This window comes from Cotesia typhae, unplaced genomic scaffold (assembly GCF_013202065.1).
Source record: "Cotesia typhae breed Kobodo isofemale line unplaced genomic scaffold, CoteBio_Ctyphae contig_123, whole genome shotgun sequence".
Lineage (NCBI taxonomy): Eukaryota > Metazoa > Arthropoda > Insecta > Hymenoptera > Braconidae > Cotesia > Cotesia typhae.
The window spans coordinates 1887929-1904115 of NW_027423715.1; the positions used below are offsets into that span (position 1 = coordinate 1887929).

Consider the following 16187-nt stretch of genomic DNA (forward strand, 5'->3'; position numbering starts at 1 on the left):
AATTAAAACAGAGATTTCTGTTTGAAAAATTAAAAAAAATTAAACGTCTTAAATAACTCTGAAAAATAATATTCTTCCCATAAATTTTATTAAAACAATTTTTCAAAATATTATTATCTAAAGTATCAGTTTGAAAAATAAAAATTTAATTATTTTTATTCCATAAAAATGACGAGCTAATGGGCTATTCTTCACTTGCTCTTTTACCCATCGAAGCATCAACAGGTAATTGTAATTGTAACGATAATCAGTAAAAAGTGTTTTATCTGAAGTAAATTAACGTTGCAGGTGAAGTACTAAAGCATCCTTATATATATAAATACATGTTATATATCATGAATTAAGGTGGGAGGAGTAAACACTTGTATTTATTCCTCGTCCAGCTAGCTCGGTCTTGCTCTGGTGGTTTGGTCTCCAGTAAAGGATAAAAATAAAAATGAAAATGAAATAAAATAAAATAATAAGTTTTATAAGGAGAAGGGCGATACGAGATTGAGAGCAGGAGGCAAAGGGGATCTGATCGGGATTGTGATCGTGATCGTGATCAAGATCGTACGGTTACAGAAGATATAAGACTAAGGCTAAGACGAGGATGCAGGAGGATGAGGTGAGGTGGTACTTCGGAGTAGAGGTAAGCCAATGTTCTGGTGGTAGTGGTAATGGTGGTGGTAGCTCTCTCATACTCATACTCATACTTATACTAAACTTCAGTCGTATTGAGGGACATAGTCGCTGAGAGAAACATAAAACTAAGTGGGGGCACCCATTCATGCTTTGCCTCTAGTCTACGACTCCAGTTCACCGCAGCATACCTTGGTGTATCCCGTGGGCGCCATTCGAAGCCCGGCACTCTACTCAGTGCTGTTCACCTACTACCTGGACGTTCTTACTCAACAATAATTAACAACTAACTGATAACTATTCCTATTTAATAAATAAAATTAATTAGAAATTTTTTTTTAATTTAATTTTATTTAATTCTAAGATTTTTATTTAAAGTGTCAAGATTTTAATTACTTTACTTTGTAAAGTATTTAAGTGATTTTTAAAAAACTAAAACGCGCAAATAGTCTTCTTAATTATTTATTAAATTTTATTGGATTTTGTGTCAAAAAAAAATATGATATTTTAAACGGACTAGTGATGTGAAAAATTTTATATTAAATTGTGATGTGGACACTGACTCTAATCCTAAACTCTGTGAATTTTTTTTGAGATTTATTGAAATAATTTAATTGTTACTTTAATTATTTTGGGTTAAAAAATAATAAAAAATGACGACTGTACTAAAAGCCGCGTTTTTACTCGGATTGTTGACGACAATCCGGAGCAGTGTTCTGAAGCTAGATGAAGAGAGCGAAGAATACTTGGGCGAGTACCTGTCGATAGATGACATCAGGTTCCTGATGGAGCTCAAGGAGTTCCGGAACGCGGCGATCGAGATCGACTTGGTCGATATTAAAAATAAGAAACATCGGCACACGCATCACGCGCACCAGAAGCCCAGGGTGCTCTATCAAATTGGGGTAAGAATTATATTTTTATTTTTTATTTTAGGTTCAATTGTTTGTTGTTGTTTTTTTGTTATTGTGTGATAATTTATGATCAGATATCGAGCGATAAGCAGGTTGTAAAAATGCATGATCGCCAAGTATGCTGTTGACCAATTTCCGGCTGAGTTGACTTAAGAACGAGTGGTATACTCAGCATGCACACGCGCCTTTTTTAGTCTTTAAACCGCTTGATTCAGCTGTTAAAAGCCAATTATTTTTCCGCCTACTATTTTTAAATTATTAGCGGTAATTAATAGATCCTAATTTTGGAATTTTATTATCAAAGTTGGGATCAGAAATTATAGAATAATTAGTATTGATAGCGCTTCAAAAATTTATGATAAAAAAGATCTTTTTAAAAAAAATTCGAATTAATTTTTATTTCGTTTCAATTTTTGATAAAAATTTAATTTTGAAATTTACATTAATTTTTAATAATTTAAATTTTAATATTTCATTAAAAAATTTTTTTTAATCTTTTAATTAAAAAAAAAAAAAAAAAAAAATACAAATCTGTTAATTTTGCTAAAAATGTTAAAAATTTAATTTTGAAGCTTAAATTTTTTTTTAAATTAATTTTTAACTGTTCAAATTTTACAACTTCATTAAAAAAATTTTTTAATTAATTTTCAATTAAAAAAAAAATGCAAATCTGTTTTTTTATAATTTTTTTTTCACGTTTTTACACTTAAAAATTTATTATTTATTATAAAACTAAAAATATATATTTTTTTTTAAAAAACTAAAAATTTTTATTGTAATTTATTGCCAAAAAAAATTTTTAATTCAAAAATGAGTTTTTAAAGATTAAAAAAAAAAAATTATGGGTTCAATATTTTTTAATTTACTAAAATTGCAATTTTTATTGTGCCTGAGTTTTTTAATAAATTTAAAATAAAGAAAAAAAATTTTTTTAATAAAAGTTAAAAATTAATTTATTTTTTTCAGTAGCCAAAAAATTAGGAGTGCCGATTTTTTAACAAAAGAATTAAATTAAAGTACTATAAAAATAAAATAAATAAAAATTTTCCAACGATCAAAAGTAGATTTTATAAAACGAACTAATAAAAAGGATATAAAGTAAATGCGTCGCGATTATATGTGCAAGAAAGTAAAAATGATGTAGCCTTGGGCAAAGACTGGCGCCCACTCGCGACAATCTCAAATAACCTGTCGCGAAAGACGAAAGCAAAATGTGACCGTCGAGAAATCGTGATTGTTTATTTTACAAAAGAGTAAAAAAAAATCTAAATGAAATAAAAGTAGTAAAAAAAAAAGAGATAAAAATAAAAACAATTAATGGGAAATGATAAATGTTTTATCATAAGTTATATTATTTGTTTTTATTGATTAAAACTGGCCGGTATATATATATATATATATTTTTTTTTTTATTTTATTGTATAGTTAAACGTCAGCTTTTATTTAGCCTTTAGCAATAAGTTGATCGACTTTGAGATTCCTGTGTAATCGTCATTTCCTCTTTAACTTGTAGGTATTATAAGTATAAGTACTTGAACGGTACTGCGAATAACAGTGTCTCCCTGCCTGCAGCTTTTTCTATATCCGCAATTTTAACTTTAATAATAATTCATAATTATCGCGCGACGGTGAGACGGTTAAATTGTCGGTTAACAAAAAAAAGGTATAATATATTTTATATATTAAATATATAAGGCTAAGCGGATGTTGTTTTACGTTTTTTGTCGATACGGCATAAGGGAAAAAAATCTTTTTGTTGGAGGATCCTTTTTTCGGGGAGAATTTTAAGGAGATTAAATTTAGTCATGGGTACTCGGTCATCTAGAACTTGATTGCTACTGCTTTGGCTACTGGAGCTTAGAGGAGCTATGTTACACCGCTGGTGTGCTGCTACTGAATTCAACTCTGTTTATGTTGGGTGTTCTTGTATGTATAGTATATCGTATATAGAATATACGAGTGCCAGGTGTCAGGTTCATTCAGTAATGCGGTTGTGAGAAAAGCGAGAGATGCGTGAGAACTTCCGGATCACTTGGGATTTTTTTCCGGTCGTCTATTATTGTATTTTAGTTTATTGTCACCTTCGGGACTTTGCTAACATTTTTACTTTGTTTATCTACAGACCTTACTACCTTACTATCTTACTACCTTACAAGGAGCTTTACATTTTCATTTTTAGATCCGTTATCGGGCCCACCGCCTATCGATACACCTATTTCCTTTTTCAAAATTCTATTTTTTATTGTGGGTATTATTTCTCCATCAGGCTGCTGTTTATGGTTATTATTTTATCAATTAACAGTTTATTTTTTATTTTATTTCTATATAATAAAAAAATAGATGGTACACAGAAAAAAATTTATTTGAATCGAGTAAATAATTTTGAAGAATTTCATTTTTTTTATTTGAGTAGAAAAATTCTTAAACTAAGAAATTTTTCTTGGTTTAAATTAATTTTAATCAATTCAAGAATTTTTCATCTTGATCCAAGCCAATGAAACTCTTTAAAATTTTTTTTTTGGTTCAAAAATGTTTTTTTTTAATTAAAAAATTTTTTTTTTGCTTAAAAAAATTTTATGGTAAATATTCACAAGTGGGGTCAACCATTTTTTCATTTTTTTGAACAAAATTTCTATTTGATTTTATTGACATAATTTTTTTTTTTTTTTGAAAAATACATAAAAAATAAACAATTAAAAAAATAAAATTGATTTTTATTTATAAATTTATAAAATTTTTAGAAAATTGTGATATTCAACTTTTTTTTTTTTAATTGTTCGTTTTTTTTTTGAGTATTTTTCAAAAAAATATCAAAGAAAGATAAAATAGAAATTTTATCCAAAAATATGAGAGCCAAAATTTATATAATAATTTTTATTCATTCACAAATAAAACAATTTTAATTATCGAAATTTAAAAATAAAATCATTAAAAACTCTTAGAAATAAAATTGTCCTAATCTCAATTAAAAATTCTAAAAAAAAAAAATTTTTTTTTTATTAATTTATGTCGAGTTTTTATGTAAAAATTATCCGTTGGATATCAAATAAAAGATTATGATCAATAGATGGTTATAATATTTTTTATGATTCATCTCTAAATGATTTATCATCTTTAAAAAAAACCCAATAAAATAAAATTTTATTTTTTGTATATACATTTTTTTTTTTTTTTTAATAAAAAAATACTAATTAAAAAAAAAAATTAAAAGGTTTCTCTAAAAATGATAGAAAAAAAAATTTCTTCCCGAGATTGAAGAAATGATTAAAAATTAGAATTAAAATTTAGGTAACGAAAAATAAAAGTATTTATCGGTGAGTGAGATTATTAGCATGAGCCTACGCAATTGCTTCATTGACTGGGTGCATTGACAGGATTAATGGTACCTTCTCAATGGAAAGTATACGCGTACGGCACACTGGGAGCTCAATACTGTACTATGTAGTATGTTAGATGTATATGTCGACATTTTTATTTATTTATTAAATATTTTTATTTAAAAACCGTCAATTGCCCGCAGTGAAAGCTATTGGAAAGTCTTTAGGTGTGCTTGTGATTCCTTATCTCCCACTCTTTATTTATCTTATTGTTATTATACCGTAATTACAGTAAGTGCTAAAGGTTGTATGGTAACATATTAAAAGACGGTACAAATGTCATTGAGCTTGGATTATGCCAGAATAAATTTAAATTAAAAAAAAAAAAAAAAAAAATCCTTGTTACATAATTTATCGGTTTTTATAGTTAAAGCTAAAAACGCTCAGCATAATTATAATGAAAATAAATAAATAAAATAAACTACGTAAATAAACCGGAAGTTGTTTGTAAGTCCGAGAAAAATTCTTGTTAAAGTCGTAATTACTGCTTTAGGTAAAAAATATAAAGAAAAAAAAAAACGTTTTACTGAAATAATAATAAATTATCAGGCCTCCTGAGGTTCGACTTGTATCGAGACGAGATTTTCGGATTAGGTACGTCTAACGTCTAACCGAGAGTAAAAAGAAAAATAATAATAGTAAAAAAAAAAAAACTATCCATTTCCGACATCGTAGTAGAAAACTCGTAATCTCTTAGTATGGAGCTTTTTGTTAATTCATAAATTCCTTCCTGTGTCCCTTATCCCTCTGCCCTCTTCCTTCTTTACTTTTTTTACCTTCCCCTTTTTCCAGGATTAATACCAACGCAAATAATTATAATAATAGCAATGTTGGGAGGAAAAAACCAACGAAAAATCTGTAATCATTAAATAGACACAGGAAGTTGAGAAAATATACGAAATAACAAAAACTACCGGGGAAAATTTTTTAGCTATTTCAATTTTTAGTATTCATGGAGAATGTGGAGATATTTTGATATTTTATTGCAAAACAAATTGGCCAGTTGGCTTTACGCGGTAAATTTGATTCTAGCGATTATGAGACATAAAAAGATATTATAGATATTATATAAAAACATATAGAGATATTAAAAAAAAAAGTTTATTATCACAATTTTAACAAATTTTTTAGAAAATTGTGATATCCAACTTTTTTTTTAATTGTTCCTTTTTTTATGTACTTTTAAAAAAAAATATCAAAAAAAGATAAAATAGAAATTTTATCCAAAAATATGAGAGATAATATTTTTTTATCGTAATTGCACCGTCAAAAAGCAGAATAAAAAAAATTAAAAAATATTAATTTTTCACCTAGATATGGCCAAAAATAAGTTTGACTCCACTTGTAAATATTTACCCGAAAAATTCTTGAAAAAAAAATAAAATTTACTTAAACTAAGAATAATTTCTTAGTTTAAGAATTTTTTTGCTTAAATTCTTCAAACATATTTACTTGATTCAAGTTAATTTTTTTTCTATGTCGCGATCATATGTCTAATAATAATTAATTTTTAGTTAAATATGATATTTTTATTCCTATATCTTCTTGAGTAATATCTAAATTTATATAAGCCGGCATATTTTGTTATGTAAAGTCCAATACTTAAAATGACATAACTATCTTCAAATTAAAATCTCACCAGTAATTTTAACCCATATTTTTTTGTAAAGCTTCCGTATAAAAAAATAAAAAAAGAAACCATAAAAAATCGGTAACAAAAAAAAAGGATGAGTAAAAAATACAAATGATAATAAAAGAAAAATGATGATAAATAGTTGTAATAATAGTAGTGGTAGTAATAGAGTAAAAAAAAATAAAAATAGAAAAAGATATTTATCTTTAAGAGGGATCGTCTTGAGGAGGAAACTGTTGACTGGCTTCCGTCAAGGTCCAAGGGATTTCACAGGTAAAAACGTAAAAAGCCATTCGAACGGATAAGTGCTGAAGAGTTGTCTATAGGTATATGTTTTTGTATATATATATATATATATATATATATCTATATCTAGACTGGCAAGATGTACCAATAATGAATGAGCAACGTGTAGTGTAGTGGTATAGCTGTAGATGACGAGGTAGAAGTAAAAGGAGTAGATGCTCGCTCGTTTGCTCGTATGGCTTGATAAAAGTTTGGCGGGATTAAAAGTTTGCTGAGTTGAGTAGGCATGGCAAAAGTCTATATTTTGATTTGATTCGTAATCTCTTGAAGCAAAGCAAAGCAAAGCAAAGGAGGAAGCACGTGGTGGCGATGGTTGTGATGGTGATGTCGCTTTTGTGACGTGGGGAGTGGGCTCGTCCGGTTTATTCTCGAGCAGACTTCCGCTATTTCTCGAAGGAAGCGTATTCACCCATTATTTCACTAACGGCGGACACTAATTTGCCTCTCTAAAAGCTGATCTCAACAGAGTTTTAGTAGTAGAGCAAAGAAACGTTTATCGCATACGGTTATTGATGCTGATGATGATACTGTGAATCAATATCCTCGATTCCGGCTCTGTATTGCTCTTCCGTTCCCATTTCCGAGCACTTAGATCTTGAGTGATACAACATTTCTCATTCTTCTTCTTATTCTTCATCTTTTCTTGGAAATATTCATGTTTTATGTGTTTATGTATTTATAAAGAGGGAGTTTATGCTAATTTAGTGCTTTTTTTTTATTTGCAGAGCAGCGAAAAAGAGCTGCCAGAGTGTACGAAGAACGAAGTCTGCAGCAAAGTTGACCTCTACGGCACCCCCTGGGTCGAGAGACAGTGTAGATGCCCGGAAGGACATACTTGTCCGAAAAGCCTTCATGCTACTGATGGACACACGATAGTGGATAAAACCAGACAGTACAAGCTCTGCGAGCCTGTTAAGAGACTGCCTATTTGTCGGTACTTCAAGTAAGTACCGATTATCTCATTACTATTAATAGAGATCAATTAATGAAAGCCTTTCATTCTGATTTTAAAGTACGCCAATTACTTCCCTTGCTTACACTTTTATGTTATTGTCACTTTTATTCTCTCCGACACTCGGCACTTTATTGGGGATAATTTTGTTGTAGATATTTTCAATTGGTCATTAACTATTATTTTAAATTGGAGTTCAATTTAAGACGCTTTTTTTGCAGTGATATACAATTTTGTATTTTTCAATTAAAAAAAAATTTTTTTGACAAAAGATAGTCACGGGATCTTATCGAGAATATCGTGTAGTTTTCAAAAATGTCTTTCGATTTTCTATACGAGCATTATTTTCAGAGTTATTGAGTGTCAAAGTGAAAAAGTACTTTTTTCCTTTGACTGACGATAACTCCGCGGAAAATCATCGTACAGGCTTTTTGATTACGTCAAATTGAAGGGCGTTTAATTTTCTAAAAAAGTTTGTCAGCGAAACAATCGAAAAAAATTTTTTCAAGTCCGTAGATTTTTTTTAAGACGAGAAAAAAATTTGGAAAATTTTTTTTGTGGTTTTTTTGGGATTTCTCCAGACTTGAACAAGATAAAAAAATTTTTCATGGTCATATTTGAAAACTAGACACTTGGAGCTACAATTTGCTTTTTTTTTCCACCAAAAAATCACCAAAAAATTTCTATGACTAGTGTATTATTAAATTATAAAAATGACTAAATTTTCAATTTTTCAGAGATGTAACGTGGACATTAGCACCAGGCAGTGGTCCCAGAAACACAACAATCCAAAAAATCAACTGTCGCTGTCGACCTGGCAGTGTTCCGTACCTCGTCAAAAGACAGCCGCACAGAACTTCAGATGGAAGTCCTAACTTTATCTATTCCTTCGCATGTTCACCTCAAAGCGTAAGTGTTAATTTATTAATTTTTTAACAAAAAAATTAACGATTAAAATAAAAAAAAAATTATTGTAATTATTACAGAGAATTCGTTGCCAAGAAAAAGAACCCTGTCGCTTATTTACAGTCCGAAAAAGACACAGTACGCAATTAGAAGAAGTAGTTGCGTCCCCCTTGTGTCAATGTTCGATGGGCAGCCGCTGCCCAAAAAAACACACTGATCTTGGATCTATACCGGCAAGTTCTTATTCAGGATACGAATTAAAAATCTTCAGCGGTTACTGCGTACCAACGCATCATAACGAGCCGATGTATGTTGTGTAAAGTCAATAATTGCAATATAATTAATTTTATTTTAAATATTAAAATTCAGGTATAAATTATGATAAAGTAATTTAATATAAGTAAAAAGTAATTATTTGATAATTCTATTTTTATAGTTTGAAAGTTATTAAATTTATCAAGATAAATTTTATTAATTTATCCGAGACAAGACGTTATTTTTTTTTCGTCGTCTCACACTTGTTGTATACACTTTATACTTATTTTGATGAATTTATATTTATTATTATTATTATTGATATTAATGTTTAATTGATTGAATGATTGTGTTTTAATTAATAATTAATAATTAATAATGGTGTATATTTTAAACAAGTGATGAGTTACCATAGATTGAAACAACGAGTGAATCTCGCGATCTATTTCACCGACAGTAGGAGATTTACTAAGCTTCGTAAAAGAAAATATTTTATAAGATAAATCTCAAGTGAAAGGAGTTGAAGATAAAGTCGGTATTGATTCTTATTTATAATTTTTAATTAATTATTTTATATTTTTTATTATTGAACCCGTCTATGGACTTTTTAAATATATTGTAAATGATTTAATTTATTTTTAAAGACGTCTATCGGATTAGTTTAATATCGATTTAAAAATATATTTATATTATTAATACTATATCATGGACGTGTATTATTATTTATATTTTTTATCCATCAATTGTTAATTATTAAAACAAGATTACAATTTTTTAAATCCACGCCATTTTAAATATTTAACAGTTAATTGTAAATATTTTTATCTTGCCTTATATTTAATTATAAACATTTATTATTATTATAATTATTAATTATTACTATTATTATTATTATTATTATTATTATTATTATTAATTTGTAATGTTAATTAGGCAGTATTGATTTTTACATCGACACCAAACATGTTTGTATAATGTTTTCTTGTATTAAATAAAAATATATGAAGTTTTTAATAAAATAACATTTTTTCAATAAAATTATTTTTTTTACATAATTAAGAAATTACCTTGTATCTTGTTAAATATTGACATTTTTAAAGATATAAGCTCATCCCGATGTTACACTCATTGAAACCTTTCATTTGAGTACCCACATCAATTTTTTATCTATTTTATATATTTATATATATGAATATATGAAAAATATATGAAAATACATGTGGGTACTCAAATGAAAGCTCTTGATGAGTGTAACATCGGGATGAGCTTAGATTTTAAAAAATGTCAATTTATTTATGATAATAAATTAAAAAAATGTAATTTCTTCAATTTAGATTTTTTATTTCTAAAGTTTTGAATTTTTTTTTTTTAAATACACAGTAAAAAATTTTTCGTCAAAAAATTTTGTGTTAAAAATTTTTATGTTAAATATTTAACACTTTTTTGTGTTAATTTAACACAATAAATGTTAAATTTACACATAAAAGTGTTAAATATTTAACACAAAATTTTTTACTGTCAAGTTAAAACACAGTTATGGAAATTTTTGTAATTTACATTTTTTTTTTTTATTTAACAAGATTGAGAATAATAAAGATAACAATTCAAAGTGAATAGATCAATTTTAAATATTTTATAGCTGGATAACCAGAAATACTTATTTAAAAAATTTATGGAATTGTTATCTTTTATTCCCAAGCTTCTTAGATGGATACTGATTTGCATTGAATTTCAAAAATTTTTATGGAATAATTTTAATATTAAATATTATTTAAATAGTTTAATTTTCCAATTTCTTCAACAAATTTTCACATTATACGATGAAGTTATTCTGCGAACTCATAAAATAAATTTATGAAAAAAAAAAAAAAATAAGTATTGGAAATTTCCACGGAACCATATGTTGCACACTTTGAAAGTGAAGCGTTGAAGTGGTTATTACACATATGTTTATGTGTGTTAACATAAATGCCCGTATTTACGTCAAAAGAGATATGTTAACTGAGAAGTAATTCTAGAGTATATAAAAATAAAAAATTATCGAACATATTTCTTCTTGGATATTTATATTCACATTTATGTTACACTTATTTTCGCGCTTCAATTAAATTTCAAGCACTCACAAATTTGCAATAATTAAAAATGTAAAAAATATAAAAGATCCTCGAGATTTATAGAAAATTATTTACTAAATATTTTGATATGCTTTTAAAAAATCTAACAATTTTAAATTAATCATTGTTATTATTTAAATCGATCAATCATAACGCTATAAATTTTTGATAAAATTTAAATTTGCAAGTTATGACAGTGCATTATAAAAATTACGGTAAGAAAATTCTTTGATCAATCACTGTAAACTTACTCATCGTGCACGAGGATTACACGCGCGAGTTATTTTATTGCTCATGGAATCCTGTGTAGAGAAATGATATAGTTTAATTGTTCAATTTTATGCACCTGATAATTACAGTTCAATCTACAATAATGATTATTATTGAACGTGAGCATTTTTAACTGCCAATTTCACTGTTCAAGTGTATTAATTTACCATCTCTTCGATAATTATATGAGTATAACGTGTACCGTAAGTACATCTAATTATATCATGTGATTTGTTATTAGTTATAAAGTATTTTATTATACTAGCATACTAAATTAAGCCTTTTATTTTGGATCAATTCAATAGCGCAATCTGATTTCAATTTTTTTGCATACACGGAAAAAAAAAGTTATTTGAATAATCAAGTAAATAATTTAAAGAATTTCATCTTCTTGGTTTGAGTTAAAAAATTCTTAAATCAAAAAATTTCACTTGGTTTAAGTAAATTTTACTTGATTCAAAAATTTTTCGTCTTGATGGAGTGATTCCGGCCTTCTTAGTGGATGAAACGTAAAAAAAAAAATTCTCGTTAAACTAGAAGATATTTTCCGTAGGATGACCCACGGTCGAAAAAAAATATCAAAAATTGACAAAATAGCGGCGTTTTTTTTTTTAAAGTTGAATTTTGGTCGTTTTTGGCCCGCCAAAATTCGATTTTTGATCAGATTAAAAATCTGGAGGGTCATCGTTTGGAAAACTAAATACAAAACATGCAAAAAAAAATTTCGCGGTGATCGGATCATTTGTTTCGAGAAAAACGCGTTTAAAGATAAAATGATCCTATTCTACCTGTCAAGCTATTCTTTAAATGGCTGTAACTTAAAAAATATTCAAGCTATCAATTTGAAATTTTACTATGTTATTTTTAAAGGTATAACCTATCGAATTATAAAAAAAAAGAAATCGATTTTTTAAAAATTTCACACTGATTGTGCTCCTTAATATTTTCTTGAGCCAAAAAAATTTATTCTCCAGCCAAGAATTTTTTTTTCAGTGCAGTTTTAATTTCTAACTTATACTCAATGTATAATTTAAAAATCAACGTTAACCTAAACAATTATTTATTACATCACGGATGTGAAGTAAGAAGTACACAAATGAAGTTACTTTTTTCCGTGAATTAAAATAATGCCGCTCTTTATAAAACTGGTACGTGTGAATCCTTATAAATCCGTAAGTGTGAATATGATCGGATCATTTTCCCCTATAAATATATAGGTATATATAGACCTACGAGTATATTAAAGTGTTTGGAGAAGTGTTAAGGTATGACGAAGAGTCAAAAGAAAATAATATATTGGATACTACAGATGAGAGTTGTCTGTGGGAATGTTTCGGTCCATCAACCCTCTGTAAAATTCTTTACCGCAATCAGTATGTTCCATCAACCGTATCTGATAACTGTACACATAAATATTTTTTATCGAATCATTTTCTTTTGTTTTATCATCATAATGATCATCATCATATTTATTATTGACGAATAAAATTTCTTTACGATCAATATATTGCATATTATACAATAAGTATATATAATATAATTCATAGATTTTGATTTTAATTTAATAAATTTATCTTTATGTATTTACCATCACTTATTCTATACATTATATATCTCACAGTATAAACCACACGATAACAAACAATAATTAGCTATAAGTGGAGAGCAATATCGAGGTAATCCTCTTTAATGTTGTATTATTTGTTATTAATGTTTAGTTATAAATAATAATAATAATAATAACAGCAGCAAAAATAATTAAAACCCAGATATTAAGAATTAAGTGTTGAATTGAGTAATTTTTTCAGTTGTTTGATTTAAAAGTATAAACAATAAATAATAATCAACAGATAATGATGATGAGGATTAAAGTGTAGTCAATATGTGATGTACATTTTGTATGAATATATGTATATATGTATAGGAAAGCAATCTCTTTTGTGAGACCCGTAATTGCGAACAAAGAACGAGAGAAACACCGAGAAAAAGCTGCTGGGTAATATTAGTCTTGTGTTGAGCTTGCTACTACTGTAATACTGATGTACTGAGCAAGTATAAGTGTAAGTATAAGGATAACTACACTTTACTAGATCTACTAGAGGAGTAGACAGAGACAGTGCGGGGGCGCTTGGGATTCTCTCACAATCAGGCAATTTCTCCTGGCCTTCTTATTTTTCATTCTTTCTTGTATTCATTTTTTCGATCGTTTTATTATTTACTATTTTATTTTATCTTCCGTGAATTTTTTAAAAATACAATTATAATAATTTTTTAAATATTATTATTGTATTGGCAAAAAAAATGCCCTTGAGGATGCCACTTGTGAAGTTGAAATAAATAAAGTCATTCAGAGATGCTTCAGCACTTTCCTATTATATTGATTGCTTCACTTGAGTGTACTCGATATAATAGTAGAAAGTCATGCACGATGTCCCGTAACCCCCGGGGGGCTCATTTCATTTTTACGTCATTACTTTTTTTTTTTTTTTAATATTTTTTAAAACATATAAAAATCTATAACATTCTCCAGATTTTTCCTCAACTTGTTTTATACGACGTTAATTATTCGATCGGAATTTTATAGATTTTTTAGCAGTTATGATTACATATTTTATCAAGAAAATAACTACGAGCTGTTAAATCAACTGAAAAATTTGTTTACAACCCAATAAATTAGTAAAGTGATCTGTAAAAATTGTTAAAAGTATTTTTTAACTGTAAAAATTTAGTTTCATTATAACTCAATGAATTGTATTTTTATTTTACGGGTGAGCTATTTTTTATAGTTTATTTCAATTAAATGCGTTGATAGTTTCTGATAGAAGAATTTCTGTAAAAAATTTAACTAATTAAATTTTTTAGCTATATATCTTATTACATTTTGACGGACATTAATTATTTTGCGGTAATTGCAAGTTGGAGGAAAAAAATACGGTTTTAAATTAAATTCTCAACAATTCTTGTTTTTATAAAATCTATAATTTGTTTGAAAAAAATTTTTTTTTTATTTTTTCGTGACAAAAATTCGAAGCAATAATTTTTTGTATAATAATTTTTTAAAAGCTTTAAAATTATTTAAAAAAATTAAAAAAAAAATATTTTTCGCGCGTAAAATTTAAAAAATTCAAAAAAATTTGCAATTGCTCGAATACAATTCATATTATCACTATTTACTTTCAACAAAAAAAAATCAATTAAACCTCGATAAAATGAGAAATAAAAATACTGACCAACAATTACTTAAAAAAAAAAAAAAAAAAAAAAAATCTGGCAAAAAAGCGGAGAATATCAATTAACGTCAAAACTAATTGAAATACCTACAATTAACGATGTTATTTCAACCTACAATTCCATGATTAATAAAAAAGCAATTCTTTGTTCGAATCCAATTGTCCGTATAAACACAAAGGTGCGCTGACTATTATATATACATATATATATTATAGCAAATAGCAAAAGAACAATGAAGAGTCGAGTATCAAATATGTAGAGCATCAATATTGATAATATAAAATGGGATCAAGATGCTGCGATGAGAAGAGAGAAGAGATGTTGTACTGGTTGATGCTGGGAGGTAAATAAGGTAGGCAAGGCATTTACATTATATTAATGCAGATAAGATGAATTTCAATAGACCCCTAAAGTCACACGTTACACTTACTAGAGCCTTAACTGGTCTTGGATGGATCTTGGATGGACGTTATCGAGTTATCCCGTATCGATGAATTGATACTTCCTATTCCTTGCAAGCTAAAGCATCCTATCATAGTCAGTATAGTTCGCCGCTTATATTTATATTAGTGGTTAATATATGTATGTATGGTATACATTATACATTACATGTTAGTTTGCTTAACATTAACATCTGGCAACTAGTTCCAAGTTCCAGTCTCAGTCCGCATCTGGGCCAACCTGCCCACTACTACACACCTCACACCACGCTAAGTACTTCTAATAAGAAGTTATACCATGCATACATATATTTAATTATTTATTTTATATTGAAGACATGCAAGGTTTAGGTTGTAGAATAAAAAATCCATCCATGTTATATTATATGCGCATATTCCTCAGCTATCACTACACATGGAATAATTATTATCCAGCGGTTTTATAACGAGGCCTATACTGTCCCGTATTTTCTGTGCCAAAGAAAGTATCATCCTTCATCAAATGATGCGCTCATTCGTTGGCATACAGTCATTCTACTAGTCATTCCTGGTATCTTTATGTTATATACATTACATTTGCAAATAATCGACTTAACTATTTACTATTTGTTAACTCGGTGTACTTGGTCACTTTATATTAATTTATGAATTTTTCGTTATTTAGCTACTTGCTTATTGTTATTATTGCACAGTACTTTCTTAAATATTGACGTTTTTAAAAATCTGAGCTCAACCTGGTGTTACACTCATCAAGAGCTTTCATTTGAGTACCCACATGCATTTTCATATATTTTTCATATATTCATATATATAAATATATCAAATATATGAAAAATTTATGTGGGTATTCAAATGAAAGGTCGTGATGAGTATAACATCGGAATGAGCTTATATCTTTAAAAATGTCAATATTTCACAAGAAAAAAGGTTATCAAAAGTATTTTCTAACGCAATCTAAATACTTATCATAAAAAAACCGATTTTATCACATACCTATCCTAAAAAAATTTTTTCTTACTCTCTTAATAATATAGATAGTAATAATGATGATAACAGTGTTTTTAAAATTATATTGATATATGTGTAGGTGAATATTTAATACGCAAGTGTGTGAGTGGTTGATGACTGGGCCCAGCCGTGTAAATTTATGCATGTATATTGACGTTAT

General features: G+C 27.5%; 2 protein-coding genes across 2 annotated transcripts in view; one reads left to right on the forward strand and one right to left on the reverse strand.

Moving 5' to 3' along the window:
- The window catches only part of LOC141534465 (elongation factor-like GTPase 1), a 34577-nt gene that overhangs the window by 2749 nt on the left and 15641 nt on the right, over nucleotides 1-16187 (reverse strand). The gene's annotated exons all lie outside the window — the stretch shown is intronic.
- Aos (protein argos) lies at nucleotides 760-9902 on the forward strand. Its single transcript, XM_074254050.1, has 4 exons — nucleotides 760-1526; nucleotides 7577-7794; nucleotides 8541-8712; nucleotides 8790-9902. Exons 1-4 carry the CDS (start codon nucleotides 1275-1277, stop codon nucleotides 9027-9029), a joined length of 882 nt encoding a protein of 293 aa, XP_074110151.1. The 5' UTR covers nucleotides 760-1274; the 3' UTR covers nucleotides 9030-9902.